The sequence below is a fragment of the Fistularia commersonii genome, chromosome 18, assembly GCF_037954325.1.
Source record: "Fistularia commersonii isolate RoL2024-O1a breed Wild chromosome 18, RoL_Fcom_v1.0, whole genome shotgun sequence".
Classification (NCBI taxonomy): domain Eukaryota; kingdom Metazoa; phylum Chordata; class Actinopteri; order Syngnathiformes; family Fistulariidae; genus Fistularia; species Fistularia commersonii.
The window spans coordinates 10,191,308-10,211,388 of NC_141301.1; the positions used below are offsets into that span (position 1 = coordinate 10,191,308).

A 20,081-nucleotide genomic window follows, 5' to 3' on the forward strand; every position below is an offset into this window, starting at 1 on the left:
CACGATACAAACAACTATTTCAATGTTTGCTATTGGGCACGCAATCTATCACCATTATAGATTAAAAAAAAAAAACGCATAGCAGTGTAATGGCAGTCATATCCCCATTTATCCACAGGTGAGATGGTTCTTCCTCCCTAGATTCTGCTTGTACAAGTTAAAAGGCTGATTTGCATTTATATTGCCATTCAAGGCCTGCAACTGTAATTGACATGGCACAGCAGTAAATGCAAAGTCATCATACATACTCAGATGCATATCCACATCACATGTGGATGGTGCAATTTGGAGACCTAGTTCATAAATCTGGTATCGCAAATCTGTACTATAAGAAAATTATGTTAAAGGAGAAAAAAGTAGATGGGGAACAGGGCAAAGTGGAGGGGGGACTTCATCTTGGTAGAATATTCTGCTGTCCCTGAGTCTCCCCTGCCAACACTAGAAAGCCATTATCAGATCAGTAACCAATTTTTCAAGTGCCTCCTGTGCTGAAGCAGCACATGCATCTTCTTGGCTTTTGCCTGAGGGGAAGATACACCAAACCAGCAAGACCTAGCACCATAAGAAGCCTCCTTGCATCAACAGTGTTGAGCCAGAAAAAGTAAAACTAACACACAGTAAACTCAGAGAATGTCTCTCCATACCAGCAAGTATTAGTCTGAATTCATAAATCAAAGGGTGAGACATGCCACAGTAAATATTTTTGCAAATGTTCTCCTTCTTTAATAAAGTTACGATTTGTCATTGTTTGTTCCAGGAATGAACCAAAGCCAATAAACATTTGACTGAACATTTTCAAAACAGCATTTTGTGCGAAAGTCTTCTCAATGACACACACAATCCGCCTTGTTCACCTCCGTTTCTTTTACGTCGGTTGAGTTATCCTTCACCAGTTCTTCTTAACAATTTCTCAAGTTGAATAGTTGCAGAAGTAGGTTATGAAAATATGAGACATCAAATACTCAGACCACAAGCATTCACCAAAAGCCCAGCAATGCTTTACAGACTGGTTCACTCACTCGTGTTCCAAGCATCAGTTGGGTATAAACAGTTGATGGTGCAATGATTTAATGAAGCTCGCGTGTAATTGACTCCCATGCTGTGTACCTGTTGCTGATCTGGACAGACTGCAACGTCCCAAAGACAAATGGGATGGAAAGTCACAAAGATGTACAATACATGGTTAAAAATTGCTCAGATATAAACTAGTCTGCCTGGCATGGCACACTGGATTTTGTAGGTCAGTGATGCTGCCTGCATAGGTTACGCACATTATTTAACATGCATCTGCCAATTGCGGCATGACAGACATCTATATTTGAAAATCGGGGATGGCGCTAATTTATTTGCAGACTTCTCAGCAGTGACACACATATAGATTCAATTCAAGGTTGCTTTGTTATTGTTGTAGTTGGGTAAAAAATATCTGCAATTTTGTATTGAAAGAAAACCTGTTGTCTGTCTCGACAAGATCATGCAAATTCAAGGTAATATTATAGAAAAAAAAAAAAAAACACTATATAGTGCTAACCCACTGTATTCTTTGCATATGTCTATACCCTTAAATCATAGGAAGCATTTTGGTCTTCATTTTAGATTTTAGCCTATGTGAAAAATAGTCAGTTTATTTTTTTCGAACAGAATCTATCTAATTAAAAAGAGGAAATCAAAACCAAAGAGAGGAATCAGAACATGTTTAAGATTTGTAAATTTGTATCCTTAAATGGCGAATCCATCATAATGTGATATTTTTCATTATGTACAAAAAAAAAAAAAAACAGAGAATACTGCTACAAGTACTACTAGTACTACTACTAATAATGATAATAATAATAATAATAATAATAACAATATATTACTATCATTACAGATTAACAAAAACAAACACACAAACAAAACAGCCTAACAAGAGTTTTAGAAAAAAGTTTTGCAGAGTGTTGCGGTAACAGCTGGGGATGGCTAGGCAAGGCCAAATGTAAAAACAAAACAAACAAAAAATAAATAAATAAAAAACAAACCTACATCAAACCTCTGCTGTCCAGTCAGAATAAGCACAAAAAAAAAAGGCGACAAAAGCTGAACACATTGGATCTGCTGTTCAATCCCGCTGTGTCAACATATTGTCAGCCTTAGTAATAAAAATAACAAAACATATTATCTAACAATGCTTTCTAATAGCACTCCCACACTAAACACATAGCTTTGTGGAGTTCCTTTTGGTCTCATCGGCTGGAATAAACACAGCCTGTTGTTTCCTGTGCATTAAAGTGCAATTTAGGAGCCATTAATCCTTTTTCTAATCTGTCACCAAAAAAAAAAAAAAAAAAAAAAAAAAAAAAAATCGGCCATACAAAGCTCCCATACTGTTCAGGCATTTAATAGTATCCTTATATGTGGCTTTACGGTCTAAACTTTATCAACCTGTCTTTCCAGAAATATGCCTGAAATGTACTATGTTTTCACAATAAAGAACAGGAACGCTTTTCATCACGCTTTGACAGGTGACCTAGTGATCACAACAGCATCTGGTTGAATTACTTAACACTGTCACCCAACAGACATGTAATCCAGGATAATGCCCTTTTGCTGAGTGCTCCAATCTGGATAAATTTGTCCCAGAGGAATGAGATCCAGCAGCAGAGTCTCAGGCAGAGAGGAGATGAGGTACTTGGGGTTGAATGGTTGATGTTGAAGAAAATACTGGGGCTGGAAAGAGGGTCTTCATGAGAGATAATGAATCCCAAGATAAACAGCTTGATTTTGTTGACTGGCTGAGCAAATGAGAGGGAGGAGATCACCCCCTTCCCCCCAAGTAGATGTTAAACTAATCATATTCCCTACCAATGCTGACCTGAATCCTGAAAGACCCAAAATTGGGTTTTCCGCTAAACCGCAGTGACTGAATATCCTGTACTTACTAAACGGTCTGCCTTCCCATATTATTTACAAGTGTAACACTGGAAAGCAAGCATGAACACATTTCTCACACTTGAGTCTATTTCTACATGTATATGTTATGTTTTTTTTACATATCTTGTCATTAGTAAGACTATTTTTCTTTTGTGTGATCATCATAATACAATCATAGTTCATTTTTTTTTGTTTTTCATTTATTTTTTTCTTGGATACATCCCTCTCTTAATTCCACAACCAATGCCAGATACAAGGACTTACAAGGTCCAGCTGTCCATTGGCAGTCTCTTAGATTATTCAGTCATATGTTTACATATTACCATAAATATCCAACAGGGCTCCCGGCTCAGGGGGATTACACTGGACTTAATCTATTCAGGCGCAGAAATGAGCAGGGGTCAGAGCGGTTGAGGTGTCTTAAACTGGCCAGCCATGATGGTACATGCAACACAAACATGGCAACAAACCACATGCCACTGGGTGCTATGATGAACTAGTGACATCATCTGTCAAAACCCCCGTGTTCACATGGATGATCCAGACAGGGTTAGAATTACTTAAGCTCGCAGCTATCTATAATGACTGTATAAGTCATTGGATAAGGAACAAGGACACTTGTATGTATCTTACCAGATGTTTGAATTGTCTTTCTGATTTTCTCTTCACAGAAACAAAAAAATCTTATTCCACTACCTTCTTGAGAGTTGTCATTCATCCAACTAGACTATGCAAGACAATGGCAAACAGTGAGAACATGTATCATGGCCTCATAAATACTTGTTTTTTTTAACATATATATCAGTTAGAAAGCAGTAATGACGAGTTTTAGGGCCATGCGATTATCTATGGAACTTGAATTATTGAAAAACTAATTAAAAACTAACTAAATTAGTTTTAAAAGTCACGTTGACGATGGATGTACAAATCATTCCTTTTTTTTTTAAATTAACAATTGAATGCAGGCATAATTTGTTTGTCATTATTTACAAAATAATTTGAGTTTCAAAAGAAATATATACTTGAATGAAGGAAAAACTGACCCATCAATAAAAAAAATTGATTAGTAAATGTGACATGTGAAAGACATTTAATTATACTTTATTTGCAAAACATGCCACCCACGAAAGCGGATTTAGAGTTGTCAGACAGTAGTTAATAGACAGCAGTAAATGAAACAGGGGCTGTTGGGGGTACGACGGCATGCTTTCCAGTACTGGGAGCTTAGTCTAGCTCAGTGCTGAAATAAAGAGTTCTGACACAAGATATATGAGGGGGTGGGAGATAATCAAGGCGTCTTGGGGGAGGGAAGGGGGCAGAGGATTTTTAAGAAGATTGGAATTTCATTCCTGTGCAGCAGCACTGCTCCCAGTGGGCAAATGTTAAGTCAGACCGATCGCACAGCTCAAGGGAAATATTTAATTTCCCCAAGAAAGTGGGCAGGAAAAAAAAAAAAGTATCCCAGAAGTGCGACTTCATTTCGCAAGATGTCATTAGGATTAAGAAAAACAGAAAAATAGATGACTGATCGACAGTGTGTGATGTTGAGGAAAAGCTCCCGATAACGTACGCTTAAATGTGTGGGTTTTTTTAAACACCATATTCAGTCAAGTGTCGCGGTAACATCCACAAAAAGATGATTCTCTAACTGCCTCTCCTCCGCTGGGAATTGCGCCCTCACATATTTTACCCTTTCCTTGACAAAGGCTTCGGTTCTCAATCACAGGGCTGCTCACAGCAAAAGAAAACATCAACAAAGCACCAGAAAAAAGAAAAAAAAAGGAGTGGAGACGGAGCAAAAGGGGAATAGACGGGGGCTGCAGATTGAGCGGTGAAATGAAGACACCCAGAGCCAGATAGAGAATTCAAAAGGTGTTGACCGTCATGTGGATAAGTTGGGATAAGATGGGTTGATGTGGGCTGAATCCTCGGGAAGTTCGAGGAAGGAGACTGCGTTTCTAGAAGCAGTCCCTCAGTCACTCACGAACACTGTTGTGTCATCTGTCAGTGGCAGGAGAGGTGGCAGTAAAAGAAAAAAAAAAGGTGCCTTGTGGATTAACAGCACATCCAGGATAGAGAGAATCTCTCAACAGCTCTCTTTTTCCTTATCCTCGCTCTGTGCCTACTTCGCTCTGGACCATTTATTTCTCTCAGTTAGGAGGAAAAACTGCCCGGTGCTACTGCATATAGACCGACTCCTCTGTCTGCCTCTCCCTTGCCCATTCGCTCATTTTCATTGTCTTTTTCCCCCTCTCTCAAAGGATCGCTGATTCTAAGTGCACGACTGCCACCGCCACAGCTCCCCTCTGTCCCCGTGTTCATAAAAACAAGATTGTTTTTCCACGGCATTCTGCTGACACTGACTCTGTACATAAACAGAGCTATAATTTGTACAACAGTAAGCTACAGGGAAGCGTATTTTTTTTCTTTTTTTTTCTCTTGAAGGCACAGGTAAAGAGGGCAGGGCTTTTATCCCCTATTTATTTGGCAGGAAAAGCAATATGTTATACGGTGAAAGTAAAATGCACTGAAATACAGAACAAATAATCTCAATTCATTTGTTCTTGTCAAACCATTCCGGCTCGCATCCTCTGAAAATATAATGCAGAATTTTTCTGAAGCTTGCGACTACATGTAAATGAAGGCAATCTTTGCATCGTAAATTTTATACTGAGTCTACCACAGCTACGAGAACTCTGCCAGGAAAATAAAAAAAGATATGCACTAAAGTATAGATGCCTAGAAGAGGTCAGACAGAGGTATACACTCCAGCATCAACAGAGTGCAGGAAAAGCAGCCTGATAGTCTTCTGAACTACAAAAGAAGCGTGGAGGAAAGTGAAAAACTAGACCGAAGTGAGAATCAGGGGCAAAGCGACGAGAACATCTGGAGCAATTATCGCATCTACCGCACAGATCATCCTTCAACTGCTTAGTAACAAAAAGTTGAACTCAGAGGAATGGCATCCACTGTCCTTGTTCTTTCACTGTAAACATAATATTTACATTGGCAGAGAGAGTTTTAAAATTTTCTCAATACGCGTTCTTCCTATTCCTACATGGTTCATCTGCTCTTTGTTGATTCTGTTGTTATATGTTGTGTCTTTGTTGATTCAATTTATTTGTTTGAACCCTCATTATTTCTTCATTTATTGTGTCTCGGAACAGTCGGTCTTTTTTGTTTTGCAAGTTTTCTTTTTTGACCTTGTGCATAATTAAATTCTTCACAAAGCCTTTATACTGTTAAATTGATTTCTGTAATGGCCTTGAAATCCACACATGGGATTTATTACTTCTATTATTCATGTGCAGTAGAACATTATCTTGTTTGGTTTAGTCTAAGATTGATGTTTTTTTTTTTTTTGTTTGTTTGTTTGTTTCTCTCCCCACTGGATGTGAAAATAGAAATTTTAAATGATAGAAAAGAACATTTTACATTCTCTGTTTTTTTTTTTCCTCCAATATGAGGTGACAACTCCCTCTGGGCAAACTATGAACACAGATGCCACAGATACTGAGACACTCATTGATTCAAATAAACCTTGGGATGTGTTCCAGTGGGATGGGACAGGGCGTCAATGGCACTGGAAGTGTCAAATAGTGCAAAGACGCATTTCAAGAAGGTGAGAAATCAACTGGGTGACTGAAATTCATGCGTACATAAGAGAGAACACTGACCATAGAGTTGATTTTTTTTTTCTGTACTTTATGTATGGACAACCACCTGGTGGCAAACTGAAGAAACAACTAAACCATCCTGATTATTCCCACAAGCAAAACAAATACAACAGAATAAATCTAACAACGTCAGATTCCGTCCAATTGAGCGGGTCCCAGCAAAATGTTTTCTCAAGAGCTTCACTTTTTCTGTTGTTTTTTTTTTTTTTTTTCCCATCCGACCCCCCCTTCGTATTTGGATTCACAGGGAAAAAGGGGCTGTCAATTCAAAACAATGTGGCTCGGATGTTAACGGTTGACTGGACGGGGGTTAGAGGGCTTTGTTCGTGTGTGCGTGTGAATGGTTTGTGCGTGTCAGTGCGTGCGTGAGTGGATGACAGGAATATCAAACCCGCACTGAAGGTATTTAACTTGTCTGGTTTGAAAGCAGTGACATAATGTCAGTGAAAAGTACTATTCTCAGTATTTTCAGCGTTGCAACAACTAGATGGTCATGCATAGTTTTCTTTCTTTTTTTTTTTTCTTATACATTTTTTCTTCTAATTTCCATTTCCTTACGAGCATCAGACAAAGCGATGCCGAAGCAACTAAAACTACAGATGGTCACAGACGCTCGGACATCACAACGCAGAACACTAAGACGCAAAGCCAGCAAGTTCATTTAACCAGCATATAAGAGGTGATGAATAGAAAAAAAAAAAAGTAAACATACCATGTCCAAAGATCCAGAGGAGCAGAAGGACCCGAGGGATCATGATCGTGGAACGGAGAGGGCAAAACCTAAGAAAAACGGTGGGCGAGTGTGAAATTGAAGTTGGCAGGAACAAACACACGCACTGGATGAGACAGTGCTCCTCTGTGCTGCTGGAGGGATGGATGCTACAGTCTCTCAGTGGTTTCTCCTTTTACCAGCTGATTCGCGTGGCGTTTTCTGTGCTCCTTCACTCCCTCAGCTGATTCTTCTTGTCCTCTTTCTGCTTTTTTTTTTTTGTTTTGTTTTTTGTTTTTTCTCCCCCCCCCCAAGACCTGTCACTCTTCAGACCGACCGGTGGTGAGATGTGCTTCACATTGTCTCTTGTTGATGAAACGCTTGCAGAGTTTTTGCGTCTTCTCTTTTCACTCACATGTTCACTCTTATTCTCTCGCTTGCACGGCTTCTCGCTGACCATCCATTCTGTCTCGTCAGTCCTCACTCTCCTCTTTTCTCCCTTTTCCCCCTCTCTCTCTCTCTCTCTCTCTCTCATGCACTTTCTCACTCTAGCACTCTAACAGCAAAGACAGTCAGAGGATAGAGCTCCGCAACGAGACTCCTCCTCCCCGTCAACCCCCCCAGCTCTCTCTCTCTCTCTCTCTCTCTCTCTCTCTCTCACACACACACACACACACACACACACACACTTTGGCTGTCTGGGTGGCTGGGAGGTGAGGTCTGTGGTCTGGGAAGGGGATCCGCCGTGGGAGAAATAGAGTGTGAATAGGAGTGATTTGGTGTCTGTGACACAGACATCAGGGGCAGTTTCACCAGTTCTCTCACAGAAACCCTTTGTCCCTCTGTCGAATTGTATGGGTGATTTTTTTTTTTTTTCATTATTGTCCAATCTTCTTTCTTTTTTTTTTTTTTTTTTTTTTTCTTTCAGAGTACAGCAGCCAGTACAACATTGCACAATTTACAGTTTGATTAAATAATGCAGTCTCTTATTTATCTATTAATTCATACATTTATTTATTTTAGTATTTATCAGAATTTATCAGTTCTGATCAGTTGTAGTTCTTGTCCGGACTGATTTTGATTAATCCGCTCTCATAGAAGGAACCGGTGTTGTAGAACATAAACAAGCACAGAGAATCTCCGGTGCATTTTCAGAAATGATCATAAATTAAAATATTTCAACCCTCATGCTGTTGTTGTAGCTCTACATAATACAATTGAAATTATCCTTCGAGAATATTTTAACTTTTAAAAAAGAAAAGTACCAATGACAATTAAACCTATTTTGTGTTTGTCATTGAGTCCCCAGCTGTAGCCCACTAGGAAATTCTTAAGGAATTTAATAACCAAAATGTCCCTCCTGGCAAACCAGCATAGCCATTGTTGTCAAAACAGCCTTTTCAAAGGATTTCATCCATTGGAATCTCTCTCTCTCCTTCCCTCTGTGGATTAATTTACCTCAAAATGAAAACAATATGTTTAAATTGATTTTTATTTGCATAACAATTGGCAATCCATTGACACAAGCCGCAGAATGATTTGGAAACATACAACCTGCGCACAGTTCCCAAAATGACACAGTGATCACCGGGATCTAGTTTTCTTCCTATCAAATGAATCCATCCATTTGACCTCCTGATCTAATCAGAGGGGCAGGGGATGACAGGTGGTCTTTTCATCAGGGAAGCCAACAACTACAAAGCAAAACAACCCCACTGCGGCCAAAGAGATAATAGATTTGTATCCGGCCCTAAGAACCTGATGAGCAGAGGCAAAGAATAACAGCGGAGCTTATATCCTAGAATGCTGAGGAATGGGGGAAAACGGGATAAACATGGAAAAAAATTTCTATCTCCGATAATCACCGATCTAATACTCTATTTTTAACTGTACACATCTATCATGGATTGGGCATTTTCAAGACCCTATTACCGAGACCGTGCAGCGGTGATTTACGATGAAACATGTGTTAAAATGATATTACTCCAAAGGGAACAATAACATCCATCCTACTAGTTATATTGATATTTCTTTCAAAATATTTACAGGTTGTGATTCCAAGGCTGGCAGATCATCTCATTTTTTTTTTTTTTTTTTTTTTCCAAAATTTGGCCTTAGATGTAAATGTTGACATACAGTCAAGAACTTCAGCCTTTTTACAAGAATGAAAATAAGTACACTAAAAGGAAATATTCAGCGGTCGATGATATTGCTCTCACCAAAAATGCAACGCCTCTCTCAATTAACATTTAAATCTATTGGATAGTAACCTATTTGGGGCGGCACATATTCAAAAGTATTATGATTTACTAACATGAGTCTTTAAACCAATTACTGCTATGATTGCTTTGACCATAAGAAACTCCTAATATGATGTGTTTTACTTCTTAACCCACAGAACGTCTCCTCCCTTGAGAGAAAAATGGTGTAGCTTTTTATAATATTTTATACAAAAGGGCGCTCAGCTGAGAAGCAACCATCATTGGTGTATCCCAACCCCTCAAGTGAAACGACCCAGCAGATAATGCCTGAGACATACAGAAATAACACATGAAACTTTAACCGTTCAAAGTAAATACATTTCCAACAAGTCACTTAAAGTAGGACATTTAGCACTTAAAATATGGCTGTTAAAAAGGACAGTGGATTCATTTTATTTTACTTCAATAGCATGTTACCAGAGAAGGACAGAGAGGGACAGAGGACATATAGTGGACAGATGTAAGATATGATCATTATATTTTGATTAGACATGAAATGGTCCAAGGAAAAAGTCGTAACATTGGATGCTTAACATTCCTAACTATGGGCAACTTTATAATATTCGATAATGTTTAGGAAACAGCAGTGTCCGCCACTTTGTGCCAATTCCTCAGCAAGCCTTTTAAGCTGTCCAAAAAGAATAATAACCTACCTTGTTCAGGTTTGACCAAACACAAATTCAGGAGGTCATAGATAAAATGTTCTTCATCTCATTGCCTCAGTCCTTTAAGTTGTCATGCATCCAACACAATTGAGCACTGAAACTGATCACCACTCTGATTGACAGCTTTATTAAACTTTCATTAGGATCAGTCATAGCTAAATGTAAACATTTATGTCCAATATAGTGTTGTACATGTACCAAAACCTTATTTCTTTTACTCTGATTGTTGGTCACGTTCCAGATTTGATTGACAGTCAGGCATCCCCTTAATCTGACTGGTTTACATCTGCTGGGTTTCTAAACACCCGCTGGAAATCTGAAAATAATGTAATGACAGGCAAAGTTTTCCTGGTCAAAAAGGAACACCATTTGGAAATGAATGGTTGAGACATTCATTACATGGGAATATCCTCATATGCACACCCACATATCCACAACTCCTCCTCCCCAACCTGCCATTCACTCTGATCCCTGACATAAATTCCTCCTTGTGAGTCACCCATGTTAGGTGAAGAAGCAGACCCCAATATAGCAGATCCAGGACTGCAGCCTCACGATGACATTTTCAGGTCTGGCATGATCCTTTTGTGATCATCCAATTCACTGCAACGACTACCCGCTAGAAAGGTAATTTTACCCCCCTAAAATCTCACTGTTGTTTTGTCTAAACTTAACCACACAACTGCAAGGGTAGATGTTTTAGCTTCAGTTAGTCCTAAACAAGAGTAAAGAAGGGAAAATAAACTTAACAACTGCTTTAGAGGTGTAATGTAGGAGTATGAGATGTTTTGTTTGACAATAAAAAAGAGGATTATTTTTGTCAGCCAGCAGTTCCTTTTTAAGTAATAAATGGCAATATATCTTGCCTGTATGTCAAAGCACATCTTGCAACAGCAAAACAGTAGCTCCTAACTAATTCAATTAATTAGTACGATAGCTGAGACCACAAGGCAAAAACTCACTTGTACGATGCAGGCTAAAGTGCTTTCTAAATCAATCAATCAAGCAATGTATCAATCAATCAATCAATCACTCGTTAATCAGGTAATTTTGGTGAACAGGAGGACACAAGAAATTAAGCAAACCAATCCAGGCTAATAGAGGGGAAACCAGTCTACTGAAAACCTATTATAAGCAAAACTCATAAAAGAATGCTTGACAGAAAACCAAAGACAAACTGGCACAAGAGAAAGGGAGCGGAGAGATCGGACAAACAAGGAGAATAGAAACATTTGGTAGAGACACCCGAAAAAAAACCCAGAAATAACCACATAATGGCGGGGCACATGACAATTGCAGGAACAGGAGATACATTGGGGTAAGTAGTGGATCTGAAACCAGAGAACAGATAGGTGACCAAATAAAGCTGGAAATGTTAAGTACACACAAAAATAACCAAATGTACCATTTTGTCCAGGGTAGATAGAGTTGGGATGAACCCATGAAAGTTACCAAATATGGATAGGAATCAATGCATTTTGAGAAGGCATGGGCAATTTTGTGAAGTGCTAATGAAAATAAATTGCATACTTTTATTTTTGCTACTCATTTCGCCTCCTCGCTATTCCCATTCTTAATGATATCCACGATTTCAGTCCCGCATTCAAAAGGTGACACATTAGAATGATGGACAGGCTGTCTGTTTTTGAGTTAAATGGAAAGTGACATACCTGTTTATTTCTCTTGGGCCTCCACATTCGCTGTCGAGATACAGAGAGGTCTGAAATGTTGCTGTCTGCGGATGTGTATGTGTGAATGTGTGTCACTGTGTATCCCCTATGTTAAGTGTGTGTTGCCATCAATTTGTTTTCTGAAATTAGCAAATCAGCCAGTTGTCTTTCAAGGAAGGACATCTACTCAATCCTTGTCAGTCCGATGATTCCCCAGAGATGGCTCATATCTGGTCTTGATGCCACTGATTCTCATTCAAATCAAGTCTGGAAAGTGACAGAGCCAGGGATCTAAACAAATGGAATTAAAATGGAATGGCAAGGTGTTGGAGGGCATTTGGAAGAATGATGAGATTGCCTTTATATTTAATGCTTTTGATCATTATTATTTGTTCATTTACTTATATAAGTGAGTTGAATAAAGGCACATTGGAAAAAAATTACCTTCTACTTTCATTCTTTCTGGGCTTCTTCTTTACATCTAAATATATGAATTCTCCATCTAAAATTGGATGTTCAGTTTTTTGGTTCAAATATGTTTTTTTCTTGTTACAAATTCTCAATTTAATATGGATTTCATTCCAACTGTCATTCCATGTTATTCATGTGTTCTCAAAAGATACATATATTATTATTAAAAGGCATGATATCATTGATATCATGTCTTATGCCGGATTGAAAGATTGTGGGCTTTCCATCAAAATGTATTTTTCTTCAGATGCCAAAAAAGATTTTGATTAGATCTGCATTTTAGGTTTCTGATCTCTTGTACCTTAGCGTATACAGAAATGTTGCAATGCGGCATGCAGATCCAATGATTGAGAAACTTAGAGACGGGTAATTAAAAGGATTTGCCTGCGGAATCAAAAAACTTCGTCAAAAAAACGTCAACTTCGCATCAAATATTAAATGACGAGGCAAAATAATTGCAACAGGAATAAGAATACAAATTAATACAAAAAAAGTTTGCTCAATTAGTTAACGGGAACTTTTTACTCAAGCAGGGTCATTTCTCTCAGTGAATTTGTTGTAATGGGCTATGAGTGGGTAGTTTGTGGAAATATTTGACAATAACAATGCAGACAAAGACAAGAAGAAAAATAAATAAATACTTGGCCTCATCATGGAAAACCTGAAGATATCAGATTAAAAGAACTGGTAACAGTGTTACATCATCAGCCTTCGGTTATTGTTCACACTTATTGACGCAAGCCAGGATGATTGGGGATGCGTTTGTGTCGGAGTTGAGACAATTATCTGAACACTACAAGTCTGAAGAGGTGCTTGATGATATACGGTGAGACAACATGTTACATTTGTTATTGAAAGAAGCCATACTCACTTTTAAGAAAGCAATGTACATTGATTGATGGAGTGATGGAAAAAAAAACGAAAGAAACTCAAAAGGTTTTTGCGACACATGACGTGCCATACTTCATGTTTCCAGGGTAAAATTGTTCAAATCGTTCACAATAGCCGTGTGTTACTGCTGGGGGGTAGCATATATTCCAAATGGCAATAACAAAAGGGTTACATATAGGTGAGTGTATTCAACTTCCCTTAAGAAGTATAAGATGAATCAAGGGTAAGGGGCTTCAATGAGCTTTTTGCGGCAAAAGGATGGGGATCCAGTTGCTGTGATATGATCTGCCAAGAAAAATTTGTCTGAGATTTTGTGAAATTACGCATATAGAGAGTTTTAGATATTTAAGCAAACTATTCCGACTACTCTGTCCCCCTGTATCATTAACCATGAAAGTTAGGGCAGGATTGGAGTGTCTAAAAACTAGGTTTCTTTGACCCAGTTGTGTCTCTGACTGGGGAACACTCATTTTGGCAGAAATGGAGGAAGATAGTAGGGTATGCTTACATGGCGATTTTAAGCAGACAATAAACCACACCGCAGTTTTTGACAATTACTCTCTGCCCTGAGTGGATACCATGTGTCATACGCATCACAAATTGCTGATAGATGACATTTTATTGTAACTATATGTAACCACTACCAGCAATGACTCGAGCAATTTTTCAACGTACCATGGTTGATCCTCAAAACATTTTGCTTTTGGTTACATCTGACATCTGCAAATCTTGATCATGTGTCGAAGGGAACAAAAAATATGTCCTGGCCCCAAGCGAGTGGTGGCTCTGTTTTTCAATCAAAGTGTTTCTTGGGCCAACAATTATCAGCTTGAAGTTTTCCAGGCACGAGAAAGTGATAGCAGACCCTAAATCCAAAGGAAACGTAGTCACGCTCAGGTCATGGGCTTGGTTCACTATTTCGATAAGTTGTGACTTGACATTTCCAATGGAATTGCACAGCTTTACAAACGATTGCATACGGATGGCACATGGAAATTCTGATAAACTCAAGAAAAGGTACAGTAAAGGCTGATAAAAAAAATGTATTAGCTCACTTTGATTCAGACAACGATGTAATACTTTCCTTGAATGCCTTCTGGTGTAGACAGGGTGTGTTCTTTACACTAAATGGAGTACCGATAAGAAAAGCCAATGGGGTATATTTCACAAATGTATTCTACAGCTGAAAAGGAGTACTCAGTTTGGAGAAAGCAGGGCCAGCTGTAGTGTAAGCTAGCTGTAAAATGCTTCAATCAGTCTCTGATTGTTCATTCCTCCACCATAGGCCCCTAATGAATTTGTTTAATAAGACAGGAGGCATCCTGCTTCTTGTTACAGCAAGAAAACAATGTTGGGGATTAAGTCTAGCAGCATTTAAGTGTCATATTGTTAAGCAGGTTGTGCAGAGTAGAAACTACTATTCCCTGACATTCTTGCTGAAATCAGTCTACCTGCAGAAACTGTTATATTTGACCAACAGCATAATTTACCATTCATAGCAAAACAAATTAAAATGTGTATAGATCGCCATCCATTACAACTACAAGTTAAAAGATAGGGAGTACATGTGTGGCCAATATCTGTTGAGCAGCAGGAGTACAAGCCATATGCAAATTGTTTGCTGGAGTTGAATGTTAGTGATGGCTGAATCTTCTGGGAATCCAGATTGATCAAACTCCATCCAGGGCAGACTCTGATGTTTTAGTTGCAGGAAGTCCACCCTAGATTGAACAATATAAAAATAAAACCTTTTCCAAGTTATATTTGGTTTGGCCTGGAGTGAATAGTGCAATTGACTCCACTTGTCTCTGGGTTGCATGTTTATTGAACTGGTAGATTCATGTGCAAAATGCTTTTAGATGCACATCACCTCAAATATTACTTCCTCAGTCACCATGGGGACATTTGGAGTCATATTTGCCCCATATCGACTGCAAGATGACTTTGTGACTCCTTTCAATCTATCATTTCACGACACACTACCACCCTGCCTGATGCAGCTTTGCAGAATGTACAGACAAAACACTGAAATATGGTTCTGCCAAAGATGTTGGGTCAATCACCCATTCAAAATTAAGCTTTGGACTTTCCATTTCTTTTTTTTCTTTTTTTATACCAGGTAACTCCTCACACAACATATGATTTAGCTCCAGACAATATGATGGGAAGCAGTCCAAAGTCTCTCTTGTGTCTCATTTTCCAAGGTGTTTCAAGGGGAGAGAAGCCTACTCATGACATGAACAAATAATAAAACTGAGCCATTGTGTAAGAGATCAACTTTCAAGTCACAGTACTGGTTATAAATGAGACATATGTTATATGTAGTTAACTCAGGGAGTTTGGAATCATTCACAGTCAGGTCCAGTTTCATTCAGTTTTGATTAGCATAATGCACGGCAGAATCATCAGCACCAGGACCATGAGTACATGAAGTAAAACACCAGGGAGCAGAAAGCATAAAAAATATGTGAATTCTAATTCCTTTATCCTTTTTTATTTCAATACCAAATATGATAAAAAAAGAAAACAACTCTCTGTTAATGAACTGATGATGATTGATTGATTTTTGACAGTGCTTCTCGTCACCTTTTTTGCTATAGCTTAGATACCTAGATTTTGAGCTGACATCTGAACTATTAGATCAACAAATAAATTAAAAAAAACTTTTGGGTAAAGGTTTTCAGAGCCTGTTAGTTGCCGACTTATCTTGCAGCATTAGCAGTCCTTCCTGTAGATGACAAAGTTGCTAGCATTGTAACTATGCTTTGTGGCAAAGTATCTGCTCACGGTGCATTCCTTATTTGTGCCAAAGATTTTGTTACGAAAGTGACACTCGGCCTTTGGACCCGAATTTGATATTGAAATATATCAGAAAAATTAAGATTATTTGCCGTCCACTCTTTGTTGAAGATCCAACACTTGCTGATGATCTTATATTTTTTTTTGTTTTGTTTTTTTTGTGCGTGGGGATGGGTAGGGGGTGGCGGTGGGGGTGCCACATTTGTTATGATGATGCACATGTGTGGGTCGGGTCAGGAAAAGAAAGTCAGGACATTGCTAAAGGTCCGGTGTAGCTGCAACGTGCCATCTTGTGGTACCAATCAAGTATTGCATAGAAAAAGAGTAATATTATTATTAATCTAAATATATTATGAGAGTGCTTTTTAGTGTGAATGTAAATTACTGGCAGGCTTGATTAATTAAAGCCGCCTTACAGGTTTTGATTTGCCCAACTCCACTCTGTCAGGGAGGTCAGGGAAACGGAATCAAAGTAGTCCATGTTCACAGCCTCCATTGTGGAAAAAGGTGAAGAAAGTTATGTAGAAGAACACGGAAAGCTTTTAGCTTGGTTAACCCAAATGCGTATTGAAACTACAGGTGTATGAAGGCTGAAGGTCTGCGGGGTTAATGGTCGCGGAAGAGAAAAACTCAACTGGAACACTTCAACTGCAAGTACTGTTTTCATCTTCTCAGCACAAAATCAAAACATGATTCCAGAGGGTGATAAAGCTCACCAGGACTGCCCTTTGTCACAGTCATGTTTGTGGTTTGCACAGACAGTATCTCTGGGTGCAGCCAGAGGTGAGTGCTAGGTATGCATACTTCAGAATCACCTCTGCATTTCTCAGATGATGCAAACCTGGTGGACGCTCCATATGGCCTCCAGAAAGCACTTACTTGCTCTACTTGACTTACTATAGTCAAGTAGGAATTGGTGGACATCCCTCTTTTGCCACCTGAGTTACAGGCCATCGAGGCATGGACTATATCTGAAGTCTGACCGTGTTCTGTAATATCTGGCACCACAACATTAGCTGGTGATCCCTAAAGTCATGAAAGTTGTGTGGTGGATGGTTAATGGATCATACTTGCTTGTCCAGCATATTCCCAAATGCTCAATGAAGACCACTGGCCAGACAGATTTGGGTTTTGACTAAATAACAAGTTGCTGGATGCTAGTGGCTGAAATGAGATTTCTCTGCTGGATCGCTTTGCTTATCCTCAGGGATGAGCACAGACACTCAAGCGCTGTCAGAGTACAGTCACTTGTTATTTGCATTGAAAGGAGTCAGTTGAGTTGGTGTTGGCATTTGGTGAGGATGCATCCAGGGTGCCTCCTGTTAAAGGCTTTACATGCACATCCACCTTGCGGGAGGCCCCCTGTTTGACCCTGAGTAAACTCGACGGAGTATACATTGTGTCAGGGAACACCGAGGGCTCCCACAGGGAGAGAGCTCGGGCGTGCAGCGTGGATGGGGATATTGGATTCAACCTACACAATTTGCAATGACTACAACTAAGCTCTGGATAAGTATTGTCTCTTTAAAGATGCGGCTGAAAGGAGGAATATGCTACTGTGCTGCTGACACAAAAACTGTTTACAATTTCAGTAATTGGATTAAAAACACATTAAAATGACCCCTTAGATAAAAAAAATAAGGGCCAAACTGCAGAGCCAGCAACTGGAGAGCTTGAAAAATAATAATGAACTAATAAAATATTGATTATTAGTGGTCACTAAAATACCAAGATTCGACCACATCTTATTGTCTCAGGCACTCAGTCCATACCAAAGCTGAAATAGTCTATTTATGATGTCAGTTTTACTGTCAGATTTCAGATCAGATATTAGTTTCTCAAAGGTGTTTTCAACCAATTTTGTACACACCTCTGAATAAAATTTCCTGCAGGGTGTTAATCTGCTGTAAAGTTCTCTAATTATTTTTTGATGAGGGAAAAAAAAATTAATCAAGATTTTTAATCTTTTTTTTGTCATGTTTCTACTCTTTGTTTCTCATGCATGAATTGAAACTGTGCAATAAATAAAAGATAGATATAATAAATAACCTGAATCTATAAAAAAATACCTTGTGTAAAAAAAATAAAATAAAAATTAGTACATCCTCTTTCAAGTTAACATTAACCACAAGAGTTTTTTGGTTTTGTAATTAAATATGTCAGTTTGTGTTCTTTGTTTAAATCTGTTGAGGTGAGATATTTTTAATTAAAGACTTTAACTGAAGATTCCACAGATCATTCTGTTTACACAACCGAGGCGACATTAAAGAAAAAAGAAACCTACATAGGTAGGCATTAAATTTGTCTTTCAAATTCTAAAAAATCAAAATACTTAGAAAGACTGAAAGAGATCCTAGGCTGTCATCATTAGTACCATGTCTAGGGGGGTAGCATCTTAAGACGTTGTGCAACAGTTTACGATGCCTTTCACATCAATGTCAGTGCAGAATTAAAAAAATAGATGTAAACATAATAAATCTTGTCTTCAGAGGAATGACATTGTGTGGTCTCAGGCTTGGAGGGTTTTTTTTTTTTTCTCATTTCACACGAAGTATAGGTCGTTCGACTCATATTTGAACTTTATCTGCTTTGCACCATGGAAATGATCCAGTCTCTGAGTGGTTACAAAAAAGGCTTTGGATTTGACATACTGACAGTGAGTCAGTATAATAATAGAATGTATTTTTCCAGACACGTCCATTACCTGCCACAGTGCAGATGTAGATTGCAGTTTAAATTAAATATCTTTAGCTTTGTATCCACATTTTTTTCTGTTTATTTGAAAACTAAAAGATGTTCATAAATATGTGGCGTCTTAACAGCTTAAGGTTGTAAAACATCAAGTGCTTTGACTACTTGAGAGTTTCCTGCATGCACGTACAAACATTAAAAGATATTTGACAAATTCTAATTATTTCTTGTTTACAAAACAGAATGAAAAAAGGGCTCTTTTTTTTTTAGGGGAAAGATCTTTTTACTAGTTTAGAGAGTGAAGAACCACTGCAAAGATTCAGTTGGAAAACTCGGGGACCTGCTGCATTACCAGCCAACACTTACCATTGGGACCGCTATATTCATTTTACCGAAATCACAAAAATAAATGAGGCCTAGAGGGAAAAGTGAAGAAACCCTTGCTTCATAAAAGACAAAAGAAAACTGTATCACACATGCAATAAATGGGAGCATGAGTGATGATCTTGAACTGCATTTTTCAATCTTGACTTTTGAAATCTAAAGGGCAGACCCAATGCCACAATAGGGCTCAGCCTCAGGTTTATTTTATGCCCTGTCAATTATAAAATACCTTTTAACCTTCTGCCAGTGTTTAGGTCGAATCTGACACCTTTGCAACTTTAAAACCATTAAACTGGATATGTTCCGCATGATTCCCTCTTCACCATGAGTTTTCTTTGACACAAAGGTGTTTCCAGTGAAAGCAAGGATCGCTGTGAGAAAAATATCATGTGTACCCATCACATAAATATCATACACTTATAGCTATGATGTGGTATTTTCTAAACACAACCAGTTAAGTTGTTGGTAAAAATTAGCAGAAATTTGAGTTGCAAAGCCGAAACACCACTGTGGTCCTTAAACTGCTGTCTCTGGGTCTATGGGAATTCAGAAAAGACAAAGGGATGTTGGTCGTGATAATGTCTTTGTTTTGTGCCTACTTTGCACATAAACCCCCCCTGCTGAATAAGTATCACATCTGAACCAGGCATTCGGACTCTATAAAGATTTTCCATGGCTGGGCTTGGGAAAGCTTTATTGACTGTTATTCTTAATCAACAGCATTTTCTCACAAAGGTCTCCTCACATGCGTTTCTCCATGCATCAGAGGTAGGCGGACTTTAAAAAAATTCTAGGGGTTTAGATAACACACACACACCTATACTGTATATGTGTGTATGTGTTTGTAAAAACAACATTATGATGAAACTAAGAACTCAAGTGTGTGAATTTGTGTAAATGAGGCTGTAATAGTTGGTCAATCAACATGCTTTCTAAAGCTGTGATTTGAGGTG

At 38.5% G+C, this 20,081-nt stretch overlaps 1 protein-coding gene across 8 annotated transcripts in view; it reads right to left on the reverse strand.

Annotated features, from left to right (window-relative positions):
• The window catches only part of kirrel3b (kirre like nephrin family adhesion molecule 3b), a 152,550-nt gene extending 143,539 nt beyond the window's left edge, over positions 1 to 9,011 (reverse strand). For all 8 annotated transcript variants that reach the window (XM_086164881.1, XM_086164878.1, XM_086164875.1 and 5 more), the window contains exon 1: positions 7,300 to 9,011. In XM_086164881.1, coding sequence (XP_086021007.1) covers positions 7,300 to 7,342 — 43 coding nt within the window. In that variant the 5' untranslated portion in view covers positions 7,343 to 9,011. The remainder of the gene's footprint in view (positions 1 to 7,299) is intronic.
• Between the last annotated feature and the right edge of the window lie 11,070 nt (positions 9,012 to 20,081).